General features: G+C 39.2%; 1 protein-coding gene across 2 annotated transcripts in view; it reads left to right on the top strand.

The window, feature by feature from the left end:
• The window catches only part of shroom4 (shroom family member 4), a 68,080-nt gene that overhangs the window by 22,107 nt on the left and 24,917 nt on the right, over positions 1-21,056 (top strand). For both annotated transcript variants that reach the window (XM_008435344.2, XM_008435345.2), the window contains exon 2: positions 3,615-3,766. In XM_008435344.2, the coding sequence (XP_008433566.1) occupies positions 3,615-3,766 (152 nt within the window). The remainder of the gene's footprint in view (positions 1-3,614; positions 3,767-21,056) is intronic.

Raw genomic sequence — 21,056 nt, 5'->3', positions numbered from 1 at the left:
TGTGTGTGTGCGCGCGTGCGTGTGAAATAGGGGGTTGGAGAGTCTACTTGAGCTGAGTGGAAGGAAAGAATCATAATTGTGATTATTTTGGTCAATACTGACATTAACAGTGTGCATTTCATTCACCTAAGCAACAGATTTGTATCTGTTCCAAATTGGTGTCGACTCTTTGTTTTGATATGACTCTTTGATGATGGCACTTTAAAGTTAATTGCGCATGAACTAACTTTCTTAACGCTGCACTTTGTGTAAAGTTTTTAAGGACTGGAGTTTCAACTACACTTTGTTCACTCTTACAATTATTCTTAGTTTTACCTAATTCTGATATGTTTAGTCATGCTGTTTTCAGTCTAATTGTTTAGATCAGCACTTGGTGAAATAAATAAAGACGTTGTAAAAATGTGATTGTCATTCAACATTTTTATTTAAAGATCTTTGTGATTTTTAGAGGCCAATGTTTACAACATTCAGCCAGGAAATGGGCAGAGAGAGGTGGATCGGACTGTCATTTTACTAGAAATATTGATATTATAGCAATATTTTTGCTTGAAATGCCTTTCTGTACCCTTGACGTTCTAACTCAGGAACTTGCATATTTAAAGATTTGAGCAGGAAATTCAGCTTTTGCCTCGCAAATGTTTTCCCACACCTTGAACTTTTCAACATTTTGCCAAGTTTTAGCTAAACTTGGATGCATGTTATCAAGATTTTATTTGACAGACCAACAGAAAGCGGTGCATAGTTCTGAAACTGAAGGGCGATGATGGTTTCCAACTTCTTTCAAAGAAAATTAAGATCCGGTGCAACCAACCTCCTTTTCAACTCACCTTTTGCACCTTCTGAGTATCTAGACACATTCCTGAATCCGTGAGAAAGGAGTGTCCAGCTCTGAAAAGTTATATCAACACATTTCACTCCCCCCCCCCCTGTCTCTTTTTAATCTAAGACTCCTACTTTAAATCTTTTTTTATTACATGTGCCACCCACATGACCAGGAATCTCAGGAAAAAGAGATCTTGGTGGGGTCTTCCTGGGTGAAATAAAGGGCAAACAAGTAAATGGAAAAAAAAAAATACAACAATGACGACTCATTTGCGGGACCCCACACCAAGTTACGGCAAAACCTTAAAAAGCTAGCTTTTTGTGTGATGCAAGAAGTTTATGTTTAAGCTGCCAGAGTTAATCTTATTTACTGGCAACAACTTTAAACCTCTCTCTGTTGGAAGTCGGACCTTGGTTTCCTGTCTGGAGGTGTTTGTTGTCGAGCGGCAGCAGTGGCTAACAACTTCCATCCCCTTCAGAGAAAACGGTTTTTTTTTTCTAATTACCTCATCAGCTCGCACGTAGCAACATACGCGCCATAATCAACTCCATTATTACCACTCTCTAATTATGCCCCACATGTCTGCATGCTGGGGTTGAGTATATAAAATCCACAGGTGTGTGTGTGTGTGCATGCGTGGGTGGGTGTGTGTGTGAGTGTGTGTCGGACAAATTACAGCTCGCTCCCCTGAGGTCGCCTCCTCCCTTCCTTCTTTCTTCTCTGCCGTTTCCTCTGCCTTCTCTGAGTCATTTGTTTGAGCCTTGTTACCTTCTGGTGCTCGTTTTACGTTCAGCTCATCCTGCCTCACCTTCGTGTGCCTCCATCCTCCCCCCATGGTTTCGTTTCCGTGGGAAACCGATGGATTATTTTCTGAGCTTAACGGTACATTGATAGTTTTAGCAGGACTGGGATCTGACCCCCTCCTGTGTATTTTGTAATCTTCCACCAGCAGAGTTTATTTCGTTGGTGCTACATCTGTTGCATTTCTGCATAATGAAAGGTCATTTTATCGCTCTGGTGTTTTGAGGGTAAGTGTGTGTGCGTGCGTGTGTGAACAGTATTCCACATTATGAGCAGCGATAAACAGTCGTCCGCTGAAGCCCTTTTTGGCCTCTGGTTTGTTTTTAGAGTGAAAAGCTCATTAGAAACAAGTGAAAATAAACACAGTCGAATGCCTTTGACTCAGCCGGTGCCCTTCTTGTGTGTCTGTGGCTTTAAAAAAAAGAAAAGAAAGTGACTGGAAAGAGTTCAAAAACCAACGGATTAGAGTGCTTTTTATGCCGCTGTGTTTCTTTCTAACTTTGCTTGTTGTTGCTGTTCTCAGTTACAAACATGTTTTTTGTTTATTCCACTTTAATAATAACCATACATATTCTTTTGCAAAAATGAATGAAAACCATTTTTAAAATATTTTTTGTGATACAGATTTCTCAAGTGTTTATAAACCTCTGCTAAAATACCGGTGCTGTCGTGTTTTAACTTTTGTACTCCATGTTGACCACAAGTGTTATCATGCTATTATTTATTCCTAATCAACAAGATATATCAAAATGGAGAGAAAATATTTGTTGCTGGAAAGTCATTGCAATAAGCGCGATGTAGTGTTGATGAAATACAGGGTGTTATTTTTCTGCATTTTAAAGCTGCTTTAGTTTTTTTTTTTTTTTTTCAATACAAAGCCTGGATTTTGACAAAAAATCTGATTCGGACTCAGTATTAGAAAATTCTCTTTCATTATTGGTAGCAAGGTGTCCACACATCCTTAAAAAGTCTTAAATTTGTTAAACAGAAGCAAGTTGACCTTAAATACGTTAATCACAGGTCTTAAATGTTGTTGTGGTGGAACTATTTAATTTAATCTATGTAGTTTTTGTTTTTTCTCACAGGACTTCACTGTTGTGCCAAAATTTGAGTCAAACAGTTTCACTGCGTTCTTTGACTTAACGTGATTGCGGGAACTAGCTGCTAATATTCCCTTGCTAAGATAGCTTGAAAAGGTGCAAATTTATCACCAGTTGTTCATCTAAGCCATTGGCTCCCTTCTGTCTCATGGTTTCCTTATTTGTGATTTTCTTTTCTGCGTTTCTGTCTTCAATTATATTAACAATGGTGTTTTAAAAATCTTATATTTGAGTTGGTGGAACCCTCAGAAAACCTAATGGGGACATTTGTAGTTGTTTCTTAAAGTGAGTAAAACATTTTGTGTCTACGGTTTGTATCTTCAGCTTTTTAGTGTCGTACTTGTTGGGTTTTCATTGAGTCTTCCTCCTGTATTTGTGTTTAGTTACACTGCCTGTCTGTGATTCTGTCTTTATGGATTTTGTTCAGTATCTCTTCTTGTTGTGTGTGTGATTTATGTCTGAATTTAGCCTTGCCTCACACTGCAACACACCCATCTTTTCTTTTCTTTATTTTTTTTTACTTAAAACCAGTCTAAAACATCCCAGTAATGCATTAACAATTCAGTCCTTACCACTGAGCCAAACACACTCACACACAGAGCTTGTTACGAGGGAATGAGACGGGGTTTGTGGGATGTTTTGATTTGGGCTGTTTTGGAGATGCTCTCTGGGGCAAGGTTGCCATGGGGACGGAAACAGTTTAACTAAAAATGTCTCCAAAAACAGGTTTTAAAGGAGTCGTTGTCCTGTCTGCGCCATGGGATCAATGCAGGGCTTTTTTTTTTATCTTAACGATGAGTTTCTTCTTCTTCTTTCTTTCTTTTTCTTTGTGTGAATGTGCCCTTGTTAGCCTTCCAGCTAATTTTCCCGAATCTCATCTTTGTCTTCAGATCGAGGATGGAGGGAAGGCCGCGCACTGCAAGAGGCTGAAGGTCGGAGATGAGCTCATCAACATTAACGGCTCTGCCCTGTACGGCAGCCGACAGGAAGCCCTCATCCTCATCAAGGGGTCGTACAGGATACTGAAGCTCACAGTGAGGAGGTAAACACGCATTCAGACAGCTGGAGCGTTATTCTATCCGTATAAAAGGGAGTTTTTGGCTAACAGAAATAGATAAGTCGCAGTCGCTCTTCTTCTTCTTCTTTTTCTTTTTCTTCTCTTATGTTGACTGACTCACGGCGGTGACAAAGGAAGGAGGACGTGATCGTCCGCTTCCTGTTAGGATTCTGTTTGCCAGACACTTTTAAAGGAAATCTCAGTGGACATCATGTCAAGTCAGTTACTAACCAAACACATACTGTCAGCTGGGATTCTGTGGTCAAACGTTTTACTCGGTGCTCTGCAGTTTCCACTTCAGTCCTAGAGGTGGCAACGTTGGGCCTGTTTGCTAACTGCTAATTTTCAAAGATAAATTTCAGTGATTTAATTTATTTTTCCTGACCTGGACCCAATAGAACAGTTTTGGAATGAGGTGAGAGTCAGATCCTCTCATCCAACATCAGCGTCTGACCTCACAAATGTTAATCTCCTAAACCCTGATGAAACATCCCACCTGCACTCTGAGGTCTTCAGGCTGTTTTTGTCTCCCATGGTGCATTTTAGGCCTGGAGCGGATCGAGCCGTTCAGACAGCAGCTCCAGCGCCATGCGTCTTCTCGAAGTCTGGTTGATTATTTCAAAAAGCATATGAAGACCGTTTCATTCAAGCAAACTTTTAATCAGACGTGTTGTTGTGTCTGTTTTTATTGCGTTGGGTTTATATCCCTATTTCTTTATTCCCTGTTGTTGTTCTTCATTTGTGCAAGGTTCTACATTTATTTACGTTTCCTTTAGAGGTTTACAACAGAAGTTTTCAACAGTCATCGCAACTTTTCCGCAGATCTGACCAATCGCCTTAACGTTTTCTGTATTTCTTGCTTTTCTGACTCGGCTGAGTTTTTGACCGGCCCCCGTTGCCCCTTCATGTTTCGCCTCTTGAAAACCGAACTTTGGTCTCATCTTTCTTTTCTTTTTCTTTTTTCCCAAAACCATTTTTAGATGCTCTGTAGGATTTCCTTCCACTCTATATATATTCAGTCATGGGCGCGCTTCCTGTCTCTGTTACTTTATTCAGCCATTACAGCAGCAGCAGGACGATGATGCAGCGTCTTCTCAGGTAAGGAGGGATTATAACTACATGAGAAAAAGAGAAATGAAGCTATTTCATCTTTTTTTTTGTGAGACTATGTTATGGCAAAAATAAAGCTTTAAAGAATTCAAAACTTTGAAAAAGGTGCCGCACATTCTTAACAAAAAAACAAAAAGCATTGCAACAACCTGGGGGGACTGCTCAATAATAAAATACCAGCTACTGTAAATGTTTACAACCTGCTAAACTAAACAGCAGTGAGGAATTATTAACACAGAAACATAACTGCGTCATCTTTAGCTAATCCCGGTTCAACTAAAACTGAACCCTGCAGCTTGAGGCTGGAAAAACTGAACCTGTAAGTTGTTCCTAATTTGACATTTTCTTATTATGGGCGGGGGGGAAACACCTGCATCGATTTAAATTTAGTTTAGCACACAGTGATTATGATTCTTAGTGATGCATATCAATAACTCCCATCAATGAAATCCTTGATTTACGCTTCAACTTTTAAACGTCACGGCCGGCAAGCCATTTAGGGTCTGCTGGATTTTCAGATTTATTGTTAATTTGCTAACAAGTTTGCCTGGTACAGGATGTGAAAGTGTGTTTTCCCACTTCTCACGTATTGAGCCTCTGTTAATATTTTTGGCTCTGGAAGAGAAACAAACAGCAGGAACATTTCCACACTCTGAATATATATATGTATAAAAAAAAACGAAGTCGTTCAGTTGGAATCTCAGCCTTTAATTAGAGGATGTGGGTTAAACCGCCATCGCCGATCTGAGGTCATCTAACAACATTTCCACATTTACAACCGCAGGTTTTAGATGAACAGCAGGAGATTTTTTTTTTACTTCTTCCAACAGCCGAGAAGTTGAATCAGTGTTGAGAAATGTTTGAACAAACGAAGCTTTTAGGCAGATGCAACCTAATGCGTTTTAAAGTGTAGAAGGATTTCTAGAGAAATGCTGGAAAAACGGTGGGCATAAGTTGGTCAAAATACGCAGCGAACGCAAGAAACGTGAAGGAAACGTAAGAAGAAAGTGGGTTAACAAACTAAACTAGCTCCTAAACTTTAAATTATGATGATATTATTTAAATATTTCCTGACTCTGCACATTTCTGCATCAGGTTTTCATCACTTAAAATGTTGGAAAACAGAAGCCTTTGTCCCGATTGAAATTCAGCACCGTGTGTAAACACATTGTGCCTCGGAAGAGAGAGGAGATGATCCCAGCTGGATTAGGTCGCATACGTGGTGTAAAAGATTTGACAGATTCTTCAGACAGCCCTCTGGAAGCAGCGCCTCTGGTTCTGGAATCAGGCACGGCGTCTGCAGGGAGGTTTGGTCTGTCGAAGCAGCAGCAGCAGCCACACCAATCTCAAATGATGGTAAGAACGCGCAGGATGAATAATTTGTGGTGATTCAGACGGTAAGCAGACAGAAATGAGCCTGAGGAATGCTACTAGTTATGATGAAAATGTCGCTCTGTTACTCATCAGTGTGTTACAGCCTGGTGTGGAGACTGTAGGGGACTTTCCTGCTGCTGGGGTGTGTGAATGTGATTCATATTTAGTTACAACTCCAAACGTCGTGTTTTATTGGAGTTTATGTGACAGAGCAACACAGAATAGTGATTAATTGCGAGTTTGATGATAAATTATCTACTGTGTTCTGCTTGTGAGCATCAGTTTTCAAGTCTTGCCACTGGTCTGGACTTTGACTACGCCGTTTTAACATTCTGCAGAGTTACCAGGACTCCGAGATGATTAACGCTCCCCATGCAGTTTATGCTGAATAATTACTGTTTTAAGATGTAAAGGTAAAAAAAAAAGTTTTTTTCTTCCAATGTACGCAAGGATTTTTCACAAAGAATGACAGTAATAGTGTAAGGACGATTCGTTTTGATAAAGTAACATGTCTTTTGGCTGCTTTTTGACATGATTGTCGATTACATTTTTTTCCATTCCTTTTGTGTAATGGTTAGATTCTCTTTATTTTTCCAGTTAAAACTATACGAAACAAAAAATAATAATTTTTCATTCAAAAAAATACTGCTGTAGATTTGGTTAAAATAAGACGGTTTGTGTTTTGTAGCTTTTCTCAAAGTTGTGTTTAATCAACACACTGATGGCAACTTTACAACGTTTTTCACAATATTTGGTGACTTTTCAGTAGGAATGCACGATATATCGGCACTAACATCTATATAGGTCATGTTTATCAATCCGATAAATGAAACTGGGTCGATTTAAACAACTGACATTAATTTCCATCATTTTGCTTTTTGTGTGTAGGAGGTTGGTCATGTGTTACTTGAATTCAGTGGTGGTTGTATTTTTCATTTTTATTTACAATATATACAATATCAATATATATTGGTTATCGGCCATCAGAGCAATATTAATATTGCATATAGATATTGGCTGAAATTTTCATATCAGTGCATCCTTATATTTCAGACAAAAATTGATATTGAACAAAATTGAATTTTGATTTTTTTTCTTGCTCTCTTTGTGACAAAAACTGGATGAGAACAACCTTCATTCTGGTGCTTCGGTCTCAACTAGCCTTTTTTTTACTTAAGTTTTTCCGTTTTATTAATTTCTTTTGGACATTTAAAATATCTTCCAGTGTATTAGACTTTAAAAGCTTGTCAAAGTTAGAGAATCCTTGCATTATTGTGCCATTACCATAACGTTACTTGAAAATGGTCTCAAAACAACAATGTTATCGCTTAACGCAATAACTTCTGGGACAATTTATCGTCCGGCAAAATTTGCCATCGTGCCTATTGTGTAGGGCAAACTGCATTGCACTTTGACCTCAATTTTTTTCACAAGTTGTATCATAGCATGTCTCTGTCTTACTCCGAGTCGTCACCATGGCAACAGGAAAGCCTCCAGGACGGTGGGAGTTTTTTTTTAGGCCAGCCAGCAAAACAAGCGGCTCGTTGAGCGATGATGAAACGCTCACATGGTGAACTCCGGGCTCTCGTATAGTTTTAACAGTGGAACAGGCTCCTGAGTCACAAACCAGAACTCATTACCGTCTGTTTTAATGACAGGGGGGCGGGGGGCAGCCATGTTGGAACAAGGATGGTCTGTGAATGTATGGAGCTCCATGTTTCTTAACGGGACTTTATAAGAAATGTGAAAAGATATGAGGAGGTATGAGGCAACGCTGAAGTGGAATAAGATACGACACTGTAATCAGTACGTCTACATGTCCATTTGAAGCTTCATACACACGAGTCATTTTGCTTCTTCGCCATAAGAGGGTGTTATTTATTGAGGTTCTCAACATCCTTTATACTCAGTGTCTCATCTGCATTTAACGCGCATGTTTTTATCAAGGATCTGTTGGTTTATGGCCACTTCCATTTCAAATGACCAAAGCTTTGATTGAAAGCAGCTTCACGGTTATGTTTTCAGACTCTCGGCGGATTTGTTGTCTTGAGGAAACTGGCCAGTAATGGCCTTCCTTGTACTCCGTTTTACAGTGCGCCCCTGAATAAATGGCCTTTTCAGCTGATGGAGCGGGCAAGAAAAAAAGTGGATTTAATTATATGATGTAAATGCAGAGGAAGGAAATGTGGAGCTGGCAAAGAGATGGGATTTTTAAAAAGCTGCTTTTTGTGTAACATTTCTGCTTCACGTGAGTCGGAGGCAGATCTGAGATTCAAAGTGGATTGTTAGAGTTACTAGTTAAAGTCACTCCTCTAACTTTTCTGGTTTTTGTCTGGTTACAACCACAAACTTTAAAATGTTTCTTTTATTGAACAGCACAAAGTGGTGTGTAACTGAAAACTGGAAGGAAAATAATACCGTTTTCCCTTTTCTTAAATAAATTAAATATGAAAGTTGAGTGTTGAATTAGTACTCGGTCTCCTCTAAGTCAGTGCCATTGAAGAAACATTTTGCTGCATTTGAACCAGATTAATCTAAAACTATTGCACTTGAGGATACATACACTTACAAAATTTATATTTTTTGTTGAGTTTAATGTTAAATTTTACTCTGAATATGGGTTTCCCCCAGAAAACCTGCTAAGCCCGGTGGTTGGCTGTCATTCATCCAGCGGCCCGTCCTGTTTTTGAGTTAATTTTTTTTTTACATTTACAGGAAATCTAAAAATATCACTTGACAACAATGTGTTATTGAAAGATTGAAAGATTAATACCTGATCACCAACTATAAAGTCTTAAAAAAACCAGGTGGGGGCTCAAGTAAAGCCTGGTGGCCCGCCAGGCTTATCATACACCGGGAGGAAACCCTGCAGTGTATTCAAGTTAACAATTACTAAATTAATTGGTGATTATTTCAATAATCAATTAATCATAATTATTTTCATTAACCACTCCAATCCTACTTGAAAGCCAATAAAAACACACAGAAGTTTGAATTTAAAACGACAGGAAAACACGAGAGGTATTTCCATGATCGCTGTATAAAAGGACAAACGATCTGTAATTCTCATTACAGGCTTTGTCATTGTTCAGGACATTATTAAGTCTCAAAATTACATCCCATCATGCCTTTGAGGGCTGCCCTCCTTTCTCAACCGTGTTGTTCGCGTTTTAAACAAAAAGGTAAATTAGCTCTGACTTACTGTACCGTTCTGTAATTCTCAGGCCAAAGGAAGGCCTGCAGGCTAAATCTGGCTAACCGCAGGAATTTACTGGCCTGTGCAGCAGTTCAGCGCCGGGTGAGACGGCATTGTGTTTTGGTCAGTTTTCCTTTTTTATTTCTCTACTGATGCTTTATTGGCATTTTAACAAGGCAGCTAAGGAGCAAAGAGAAGCCACACTGGTGTTAACCGCCCTTGTATTTCAGGCAGACCCTTCTTTTAGAGAATGTAGTGAAACCTGACAAACAAGCCGCAAAGAATACAAAAACATTACTATTTTAGAGTGAAAGCTTCGAGAGCTGAACGGACTCCACAGTTTACTGTTTTTTCCACCAGCAGAAAAGTAAACATTAGATACACAATTCAGTTCAGATTCTTTACTTGCTTTTTATTTATAAGCTAAAGGAGCAGCGGGTTATATTCTAAAATTGACATATGGCTATTAACTTGAAAACTTTTTACACTTTTTAAAAATGTTTTGTCCACTTATGTTTGTTAAAGATATACATTTGAACCCAAAACTGTTCATGCCCTGGCAGATTTGGATTTTTAAAAATCTGTCTTTTTTTTTTCTTCAAATTTTGTTTTTATTGAATAATACTTACACTAATAAATTAATATTAGAATGGATAATATAAATACATCTCTATATTTTAGAACTGTACTACTAGTCAGTATATTTATTGCTTGAAATTAGAGCTGCAATAATGATTATTTTAGTAATCAATTATTCTGACAATTGGATGAAGAAATTGGTGCATTTTGCAGATTTGTCATTTAACCACTTCAGCATTTTAAATCAATATTAGACATACATAAAAATTACAAGTAAACAAATATTTCAATGCCTTTGAATGAGAAAATAAACCCCGAAAAAGGGAGAGTCTTCTGAATATCGTAATGCCCACTCCAGTACTTTTCCAATGGAATATCTTAAGCTTTTTTTTTTTTTGTCTGATGTGTATCTGTAAGGGGAAAAAATCTCTGGTTGTCTTTGTTCTCCCGACCTGGAAATGTTCCTTCCTCAGTTCTTCCTGTTTTCTGAGACCCTTTGTTAGATCTGTTGTCTATGTCTCTGTGTTTCTGTGTGCGTGTGTGTGTGTGCGTGCGTGCGTGTGTGTGCGTGTGTGTGTGTGTGTGTGTGTGTGCGTGTGTGCGTGCGTGCGTGCGTGCGTGCGTGTGGGTGAGTGTGTTAGCTACTCCAATTGGGCAGCTATAAACACTGCAAAGGGGCATTCTCCAGCAAATGTATCATTTCCTGTTCCTCCCAAAGTTTTCCCTCAGCACTTCCTGTCCGGCTAAAGTGCTGAAGAAATGCGTTTTGTGTGAAAAGAAGCAGCTTTCACAAGAAGTGAACAAAAGACTAAACAGTTTGTTTACGGCTGCTGATCTGAAGAGGAAGCTGCTCTTTTTAACTTGCAGGTGTGTATAACATGAAGGCTGCAAAGGCAGATGTTTAAATAGTTCCTTATCAATAGTTGCTCATTTTTATCTTGGATGCTTTGGGTTTGTCAAACTAATTCTTCCTTTACGCCTCTTAGGCTTTTCTAGACTCCTAAATTTGAAACATAAACCAGTAATAGGCATATCAGACAACATACCAGGAAAAAAGAAACACACTTGTAACTTAGGTTGTATGTAGCTTACTAGAGACAAAATTCTCACGTTTGTTTCAATTTGTTTTGCTGACTGTAGCAAATATCAAGAATAACCCAGTTTGACTGAAAATGATATTAAAGTAGCTAACAAAGTATTTTCCAAAGAGTTGTTATTGGTCAACTGTGTCACATCTTTGCTGTTTCTTTAATAAGTGACTGACAGACATAGCCCATCTGCAAAGTTTCCAGTCCTGGACTTGTCCATGTTGTTACACTGGGCATAAAATTGGTGAAAAAGCAACTGAAGTCCAAAGGAAAACTAAAAACAAAAACAAAACAAATGAATCAGAAGCTGGGGAATGCTGAGCAAAAAGAATACAAGACAGTCTGAATGCCTTGAAAACCCCATCTGCAATAGATTATTATTTATCATGTTTATTTACATTGGGGCCAGAGGCGTCGTCACACTGTGTGTAAGAGAGAGTAGTCAACGTTCTACATCTCTGCAGTTTGACATGATTTCACTGTCACTTTAAAAATAAAGACTTCATGATTGTAGAGGTGACTTTTAAAATGTCTTCACAGTCTATTAGCATGTTTAGCATTGCTAACTGTAGATAGAAGTCCTTGTGTATTTAGCACGTGGACTAGACATCTCAAAGATCATGAAACCAGAGAAAATATCTATCATCTCCCGTAAAAAAATAAATGTATTGATTGTTTTACTTTAACTCCAAAAAGGAGCTAATCCCAGGATAAAAGGCAGGAACCATCCCAGTCTGACCCAGGCTGGAGTTACGTGGCAACACGACGCGCTCACAGTGGCAGCAGAAGTCTGCGTGCAGAAATCAAAATTGTAATTACAAGAGGGATGATATTATGTTTGTCATGGCAGCGTAAACTGCTGTTTATGACAAAGCTCTTTGATCTCAGCTAACTCTTTGATCCCCACGCCACATTAGCTAAATGTTGGCTTTAGCCGAAGCCCGAACGAGGGAGAGGAAGAGCACATGAAAGGATGGAAATGGGGAAAGGTGGTAGAAAGACAAAGGAGCTAGCACGTGGAATGTCTAATTCTCTTAGACATTACGGCGATAAAATATTGACATGTTTTGACTCGCCGCCTTCCTTAGAAATGAGCACAAACACTTTTACGTCGTTTTGGAACTGAACCGAGGCTGGGATTTGTGGATGAGTAAAATAAATATTTACTTCAGTTTCCCGACAATTTTCAGACCTGAAAACAACAGAAGTATGTACAAGACAAGGTTGTGAAACATGAGAGTGGGAACCTTTGTCATTTTGACCTTGATGAGTTCTTGAGGTGTTTTCACACCGGAGATGTCTATTATTTTCAAAGCTAACGCTAGATTAGCTCATTTATGGCATGAATATGATGAGACCTCAAAGCAGACACAGCTACCAGGTTATGTAAAGTGACTAGTAAAATGACAGGTCACTGTTGTTTCTCGACTGAGTGCTGTAGTTACAGGTGTGCTATAATGTCTCCACAAACAACTCAGAAAGTACAAAGCTGCACCTTCTATCAGAACGTTTCCATGACTGAAGGACTAATGTCGCAGCAAGATCTAGAGAAATTCAGCCATTTGTTTATGTTTAGTTGCATTGATTACTAAAACCAGGAAGACGGAGCACATAACCCCATTTCTTAAGTCCTTCCACTGGCTCCCTGTAGCTCAGAGAATATGCTTAAAAAATACTTCTGTTAGTTTATAAATCGCAGAGCGCAACAAAATACATTAAAGATCTGTTGCTGTGGTATCAACGTTCCAGGCCTCTCAAGTCTTCTGGCCTTTGATTATTAGCACCGTAAATGGAAAACTAGTCAACATTTTTGCTTGATGATTTTGAATGATGGCATTTGACAAAATGCGGTGTTTGGTGGCTGCGTGATGTTTTTACGGTGTAAAACATTTCGAACGGCCCTCGTTGCTGAAAATCTGCCTCGCAAACATCCTTGACCTCACTTTACCTCCCACATGTTCAGAAAGTCAGGATTTCAGCGAGTGGGATCCAGCTGATACCAGGCTGCCATCTGCTGGCTTCCCTACGGCTGGCCTTTCTCTTTAAATCTTAGTAATTGAACCCATAAGAAGCAAAAAAAGGATGTAGCCGGGTTCCATCTAATCAGCGTAATCGGTAACAGTGAAGTCTGATCAGAACATCAAACTCCTGAATCGCTCCTTGAAAGATAAGCGCTCTCGGCTCTGATTCCATTCGCCGCTCGGCTTCACAGTTTGTTTGTGCTCATTTGAAACGCTTGTTGTCATCTGTTCCTCCCAAGCTTCGATCTCTGATTGTCCAGTGCTTCTGCCTCTGAACGCTGACTCACTCTTTTCTTCTTCTTCTTTGTTTGTTTGTTTTGGTTTGTTTTTCTCATTAGTAAGTTGCCTGGGACTGTCAGGAGCTTTTTTGGCAGTAGACACAACATACACTCACTCTCCAACACACACACAAACATTCATCTAATTGCTTGGAATGTTATTGCAGAGAGATGGATGGGTAAAAAAAAGCTCTCATGCACACACACACACACACGCTCACGCACACACGCTCTCTCTCACTCACACACACACACACACACACACACACACACACACACACACACACACACACACACACACACACACACATCCGTTGTTTGGGATTTTTGAACCACATGCTCCCTGGAGAACGGGGCATGCTGAGGTCTGCGGTGCCAAGAACCATGAAGCACAATAGTCTGCCCCCCATCACTCCTTCCCAAGCTGAACAATAGACATTCTTGGCATTCCCCAAGACCTCTTCCTCACACACGCACAAACACACACACACACACACATATACCTTTCTGGATCCGATTAGAGGCCCATCCGTAAACAATTTGGACCGCGCAGTACATCAGAAGTAAAGTGGACACTGAACGGACAAGAGCTGCTTTCAATCATCTTTGCTGCATCAGTCCATTAAAAAAAAAAGATCTGATAAAGGTCTTTTTTCCCCCCTTCATTTAAATCTAATTCTGCTCACATTCTGATTTGTTAAGAAACTGGCAAAGATGGGACTACTGGGTTGGAGGGAGCCTGGCTTAACTCGAACCTTATGCAGCCTGTCCGGCGCTTGAGATCGTCTTGATCAAAGCTACGGCCAAATTAAAGCGATGAGAAGAAAAAGGGAGTCTGCATCAAGATACCTGTTGGCCTGGGGCAAGAGAATTACTAATCAGGAGTTAGCGTTTAAGTCCACTGTATTGCAGAGCTTAGTTTGGGCTTACTTTAACTCCGTTTTTATTCAGGAAGGTGCCATGTAAGCGGCATAGCAAATTGTTTTTTATTAAAAACGCATCTCGTCTGTAACATCACAATACCCTTCGCATCTTTGACTTGTTGCAACTGCTTGGACAAATCTTAAATCTTTTTAGGTGTTTTGCAGTGTGTGAGTTGTTGTTTAACAAAAACCTTCAAGTAGAGACTAAAGACGGGATTTCCCCAGAAAACTTTCTAAGTCCGTTGTTAGGGGGCGCTAGGGTCGTCATCCAGCAGCCCACCATGTTTTTGACTAAAAAAAAAAAAGTTTAAAGTTGACAGAAAATTTGAAAATTACGTTTTACTGGAAGACGTTATTAACAATACCTAAACACCAACTGTAAAGTCTTAAAAAAATACAAATTTAAAATAAGTAACTTGTCATTTTATTCACTAAAGTTGTCAGCATGTAGACTGATGAAGACGGGCAGAGGTTACAGAGTTGCGGTGAATAAAAAAAGCGACACCTGACCTCGTGGTCACATACTGACCGTACTACGTTACCATTGTGTTTCCGACTGTTTCACCAAAGAGACTCTGTACCCCGTCTTTGCTCTCACCGCTAGTGGTGATTGAAAAAAATCTACAATAAAAAAAACAATAATAACCATGAACACCAACTACGTCAGACTGAATGACTCAGGGCCGTCAACAATACTAATTAAAAACATTTTTTCTCCACTAACTGGTCTTCTTCCACTTTTAAAGCTGCTTTATATTTTATTTTATTTTATTTTTTTGGTTTGGGGAAAAAATAATCCAAAAATAGATATGGATCTTTTTTTAAATTGAAAAATGTGTATCTCAACTTCATTCTCATCATTATATGAAAAATGACAAAAATGTCTTGCGATTGATTTCTGGTGAGAAAACTTGTTTATGTTAAAATACAGAAAAGGAACGCTAAGCTAACATATTGGTATTCTGATGGTAGCCTAAAGTCATTTTTGCTCTTACGTTTTTACAGTCAGTTTTTAGGATCTGTTACTGTAGGAACAATGTGGGTTATTTTTTAGAACCAGGAACAACTGAAAAAAATCCCAAATAATACTTGGACTATGACTGCAGATCAATGTTTACTGCACAGTGTCGTCTCTGCTGCACGAATATCGAGCTGTTAGCATGTCATGATAGTCATGAGACCGTCTCATAGCAACAGTGTCGTCAGTCAAAAGGCCTCTTAAGATTCATTGAAAAACCGACCGCGACTCAAGATCCTTTCTGCCCACAGCATCACACGACGACTCTTTGAACATACTTGGATGATAATTTTTTATTGAATTTAATTCAATTCAACAACTAGTTTTCACATGGTCCTTTCATCGGTATAATCTGAGCTTTGGGGTGTCTACAAATTCATAAAAGCAACATAAAACTTATTCAGGGTGCAGACGAGTTATGTTTTAAAAGATTGTGCTAGTGTCCCCCCCTTTTCTGTTGCTGCCCTGGGCATCTGCCTGTGTGGTTCATGTCAAAACCGGCCACTGATCGTTAAACCTACAGGAACCATTTCTTTCATTAATCATCTATCAAATTTTTACAAATTTTCTTTGGTATTTCTGTTAGCAAATAGACATTTTTGTATTTAAGTTGCATGTATTTAACAACCATTGTTAAATTGTTGTTAAATTGACATTAACAATGATTGTTACTTCTGCAGTTGAAGTAATTGAGTGAGTGTCTCCTCTTCCTTTGCGTGTGGTCTCCTACAGTAGAGCTGTCTCCTGAGGCCTGGTTTTTATTAACTGGCCCATTAAGCTGCGACTCCAAGATACATGACACCGCTGTCCCCCCAACACACACACGCACGCACACACACACACACACACACACACACACACACACACACACACACACACACACACACACACACACGAACAGAGCAGAGGCATTAACAAGCAGACAGTGCCGTCTCGCCCCAAAATAAATTCCTAAAACTCCGTTTGGAGGTGAAGACATGAATCAAAATGTTGGCTGCCGTCAGCTGAGATCGTAACATTCGTGTTGGTCGTTTCCTCCAGTTCTTTAAGGTTTAAGGCTCAGTCCATCAGCAGCTACAGGAGTTTGTTTGAAAGCTGAGCTCAAACAATTGTCATGGGACGTTTCAAGACCTGGCTCTCTTAAAATTTCAGCTGAAGTATATGAGGATGCAGAGATGGAGTTTAGCGTCTTAATTGGATTTTAAATCAAAACTCCAGAACGGGAACATTGCAAATAAACTCCATTTGCATTTATTATGTTCATTTTAGCCACTGTTCATAGTGCATGCTTGGTTAGTGATGATTGTATTTCCATAGCTGATTTAGAAAAGAACCTGAAGTATAATAAACGAGAGGTATAGAAATGAGAAAACTATTAAAATAAGAAACACTTTATAAAACGTGATTTACCTCAACCTCCTTTAAAATAACTTTCAAGTGGAGAATTGGCGCCATTCTTGTATTTTCCTGGTTTTGTTAAACAAACTAAACACGTCTTGACAAGTTATGAAAATGCCAAAATGTTCATATGAAGAGTCTACATCAATAAAAGAAACGTTGTTGGGGTTTTTTTTAAACTTATTTTAATGTATACTTGTTTCAACTCTTTTTCTGTTGCTTGAAAATGTATTTCTTATAGTTATGCTAGTTTTTTCAAAGTTTAAGTGTACACTTATTCCAGTGAAAAGTTAGTGAATATAAAATGTGCTTATCAATGTATTTTTAAAGGCTACATCTCAACAAGATATACCAACTAAAGAAAATCTCATTCAATTTTTTTTTTCAGCGAAATGATGGTGATGATGATGATAATGATTGTCCTACTGGTAAAAGATATTCAGGGATGTCTGGTGTTTTGAGGGTTTGAACACCTGACAAATGGACCTGAACAGGACTGATGCTGATTCGTCACACTCGTCTAAAAGGGAATGACGGTTCCCTTCTGACTCCGACATTAGTCTTCACCAGTTCACAAAGCAATGTCCATATAAACATAAATTACAAAGTTTGATTTGAAAAAGCTTGACTATCCTGCAAAGTCTCCTTACCTCAATATTTTCAAGATGAATTAGCAGAGTGAGCTTGGACAGTGACGTTCAAGCTCACAAATACAGTTCAGGAAAAACTGGTAAAAAGAAAATCCTTTGAACACACTGCTAAATGTTGTAGAAAGTCTATTCAGAAAAAAACTTAAGGGTGTGCTGTGGATTGAAAATGGGATGTCATGTCAGCTTAAATGCATGCGAAGGTAGACAAATGAATACTTTTTGCAATAAATGTTATGGTTTTACTTGTATTTATCTGAGTAAATTTGAATTCAGGACCTTCACCTGCTTCAGTGATTACTTGAATTGCATAATTTAAATTCATTTTAACTCACATTGACCATTTTGTAAGGCTGAGAATAAATAAAGCTCTTCATAAATCACACATACATAAAGTGGCTTTGTGATTATACTGTATGTTGAGTGAGATAGTAATAATGCAGTTTATTGTTGGTGTTTACCATTTGATGTTCCTCTCAGAAACTAGAATATGCCAATATCTAGAAAACTTTAGAGCCGTTATAACCTGCAGAAACAGGCTCTATATATCATTAGGATGCAGAATTTGCATTGTCACTGCATCTGTTACCTTCCTGCATCTATGCATCTGATGCAAACCAAACTGATGCTGGAAAAAAAATCACTTGAAAGTGTCTTTCCTTTCATAAGTAGAGAGGGACCGCTGATTAGAGACGCACACACATACACACACACACCCACGCATGCACACACACACACACACACCGATAGTCTGGGGACTTAGCAGTAACAAACAGCTCATTGTGCTGCAGAGGCTAAACTGGACTTCACCCTTCCTGCCATCGACCCCCTCTATGGGCCTAGTCTCACTGTACTGATTACCTGGTATGTAAGATGTCTGTGTGTATTTGACCCTTGGTTGTAGCAAACAGGATTGTATGAGGTCCTCTGTGTAGTAAAGATATGTCCTCAAGTGTGTTTGTCATCCAGACATCCATCATTAGGAGTTCAAGGGGCTACAAGGCAAACAGAAGGAGGTCTGATTGCATGCTGATACGCGCACATATACGAATGGGAGACCCATAAAGCAAACAAATAGATCCTAATCAGGTGGCCACGGGGGGTAAAGGGGAGGAGGTTAGTTTCTTTGGGCTCTCTGGCATAGTTAACCTTTCACCTTTTTAGCAAGAAGACTTGGAATTCCAAGAATCTCCTCGCATCCATGTGCACAACATGGACACACGTCTATGGAATGTGTCCCGGAAACCTTTGAAGCCCACTGAGGGACTTGTTTGGAAGTGTCTGCCGTTAAGGGGTTGGTTAAACTTTAACGCCGTTGGTATCAGCGACTCACACCTGCTGATGTTTGTTCAACAAGGTTCCAGTCTGGACAAAGAGTTTAGACCCAAAAAACTCCACACACGGAGATCAAATCAGCTGTGGCCTTTACAAAAGTTTTTGTGTCAGGGGTGGCGGCTGATTTCTCAGGCTTCTCTGTCAACATCATCATTCTCGGAAGATGTGTCAACTCCATTTATCCTGAAACTTTGATGGTTGGACATAGGAAATACTTGGATCAAATTATTGTGAGCTGAGGTAACTAGCAATGAGATGTTGCCTTTAGACGTTTGCGAAATGTCATCCAGTGCAATTACCACTTCATACCTACATGCTAACTTGACTTTGTGACCACCCTCTTGGGAGTCTCAGAGACATGAGAGTGGTGGTCTAACATGCCTTTTCTGTTGTTACACAAGTGATACCAGAAGATAAAATACTGGGCTCATCTTAGAAGTCAGGCTTTAATGAGCTGTGCATTTTCTTCCCTAATTCTGAGTTAAACTGTGAATACTCACTTACTCAACTGAGAAAATAACCAAAAAGTGGATAACTATGTAGTGCTAATCCTCCTTTTATATATGTGTGAATAGGTTTCACACAAATAGACATTAAATTTCAATCTTTACATAGCATGACATAGTTCCACAAATTTAGACAATATTTACATGGTGCTCTTTGCTGTTTTTTTATTTACTTAAACATCATGTGAAGAATCTAACTTTTGCTAAAGAATCTGTATTTCAATTGTCATATAGACTTGCAGCACTGCCAACCTGTGCATTTTCCCAAAGTAACCAATTATATTTATGTCCATGCATCCTGAAAAAGTCTTAAATTTATGTATCTAAATTTAAGGCCATAAAATGTCTTGAGTTATTTGAAAACTAAGGTTTAAATATTAAAAATTTTAATCACAGGTCTTGGCAGGACAATTACATCTCGCATATTCAGTTTTTTTTTCTTGCATTATTTTTCTTTGAGGCTAAAGTTTGAGTCACATGCCAACATCTTCATTGCAATCAAGTCGATTGTGGCTACCGCTAACTAGCTGCTAACATACCGTTGCCAGCCAGCTCTTTTGTATTGATCATGAGTAAGTGTAAATCTATCGCAAGTTGGCTGAATGAAGTTTTTACATTTCTATAGAAATATAGCTCTTACGTTTCATTGAAAACGGTCCAAAAAGGTATCAAATTTGAGTTGGTGAAACTTGCAGAAAACCTGTAAAAAGTTTTGTTTGCTTGGTATCTGAAGATGGGCCTGTAAAATAAACTTTTATCACTTCTGGCCCCATTTTCCAGTGTATGTTTTTGTCCTTGTCCTTGATGCCACAGGTCAGCTTCAGAGACCAGGGACGCTTTGATTAATCAGTGTTGTTAAGTTGGCATGACGATGCACAGCAAATTGGAGGAGGCTACGTCTAATCCTCTGGCTGATTGCTGTACATGATATGTGCCAGAAATTAGATCTGAACCTACACTACCTTAGAAGATCCATCCCTCTAACTGCAACGTATGTCAGCACAGTAGCCCTGCCCACTTCATATTTTGACCAATCACTGCAGTTCTTGGACAGCAATCAAAAGTTGGACTTGAGTGGTGTGTCAAGTGCAAGATGTAAGAACCCTCACACCAGGTAGGCAAGAAAAACAAACAAATCTCAGTTTCTCCTATGAATTATGACCCTAACTTGGGAGATAGGACAGTAGTTAGGAATGTATTCCTTTAATATTGTCTTCATTGAAAAACTGTTATTGCAAGAAGCCATAACAACCTGTTCCCACTATGGGTTAAGCTTTTTTCCAGCTAAGTTAGGGGAGCTGGTCAGAGTGTAGTCAAGCCGTCTAGATACAAATGTATGCCAATGACATCAGGGTTTTATCCAGATGAACCCAGCGCAGTTAGCAAATGCTGTAGCACTTTCCTTAGATTGGTGATTCTCCAAATTGTCCTTTGTCTACTCCTTGGTATGCCAACTCCCTAAACTGCAGCTGTGTTGCCTTTTAAGACCGACGCTGTTGCACAAAGTTTAACTGGCTACTTATCAGTAGCACAAAACGCAGCAGTCTGAGTCATACAGCTTTCATTATATTTCTGTGTGTAAAAGAAATGCGTCTGAGCGATAAAAACAGGGATAAGGTCTTCTGTTCATCCATCACCCCCACTCATTGTGTTGGCCTATAATTATTGAGCAGATTTTTTTTCATACTCCCCTGCAGACCTCCCATCCTCTCTTACATTCCCCGTCTTTCACCACATTTTGTTTTCTCGTGTTTCTGCCAAAGCGGGGGGCTGGAGAAAATCTGGCCCCATCCGCCCCCCCC

The sequence above is a fragment of the Poecilia reticulata genome, linkage group LG18, assembly GCF_000633615.1.
Source record: "Poecilia reticulata strain Guanapo linkage group LG18, Guppy_female_1.0+MT, whole genome shotgun sequence".
Lineage (NCBI taxonomy): Eukaryota > Metazoa > Chordata > Actinopteri > Cyprinodontiformes > Poeciliidae > Poecilia > Poecilia reticulata.
This window is presented reverse-complemented; position numbering and strand designations above follow the sequence as displayed.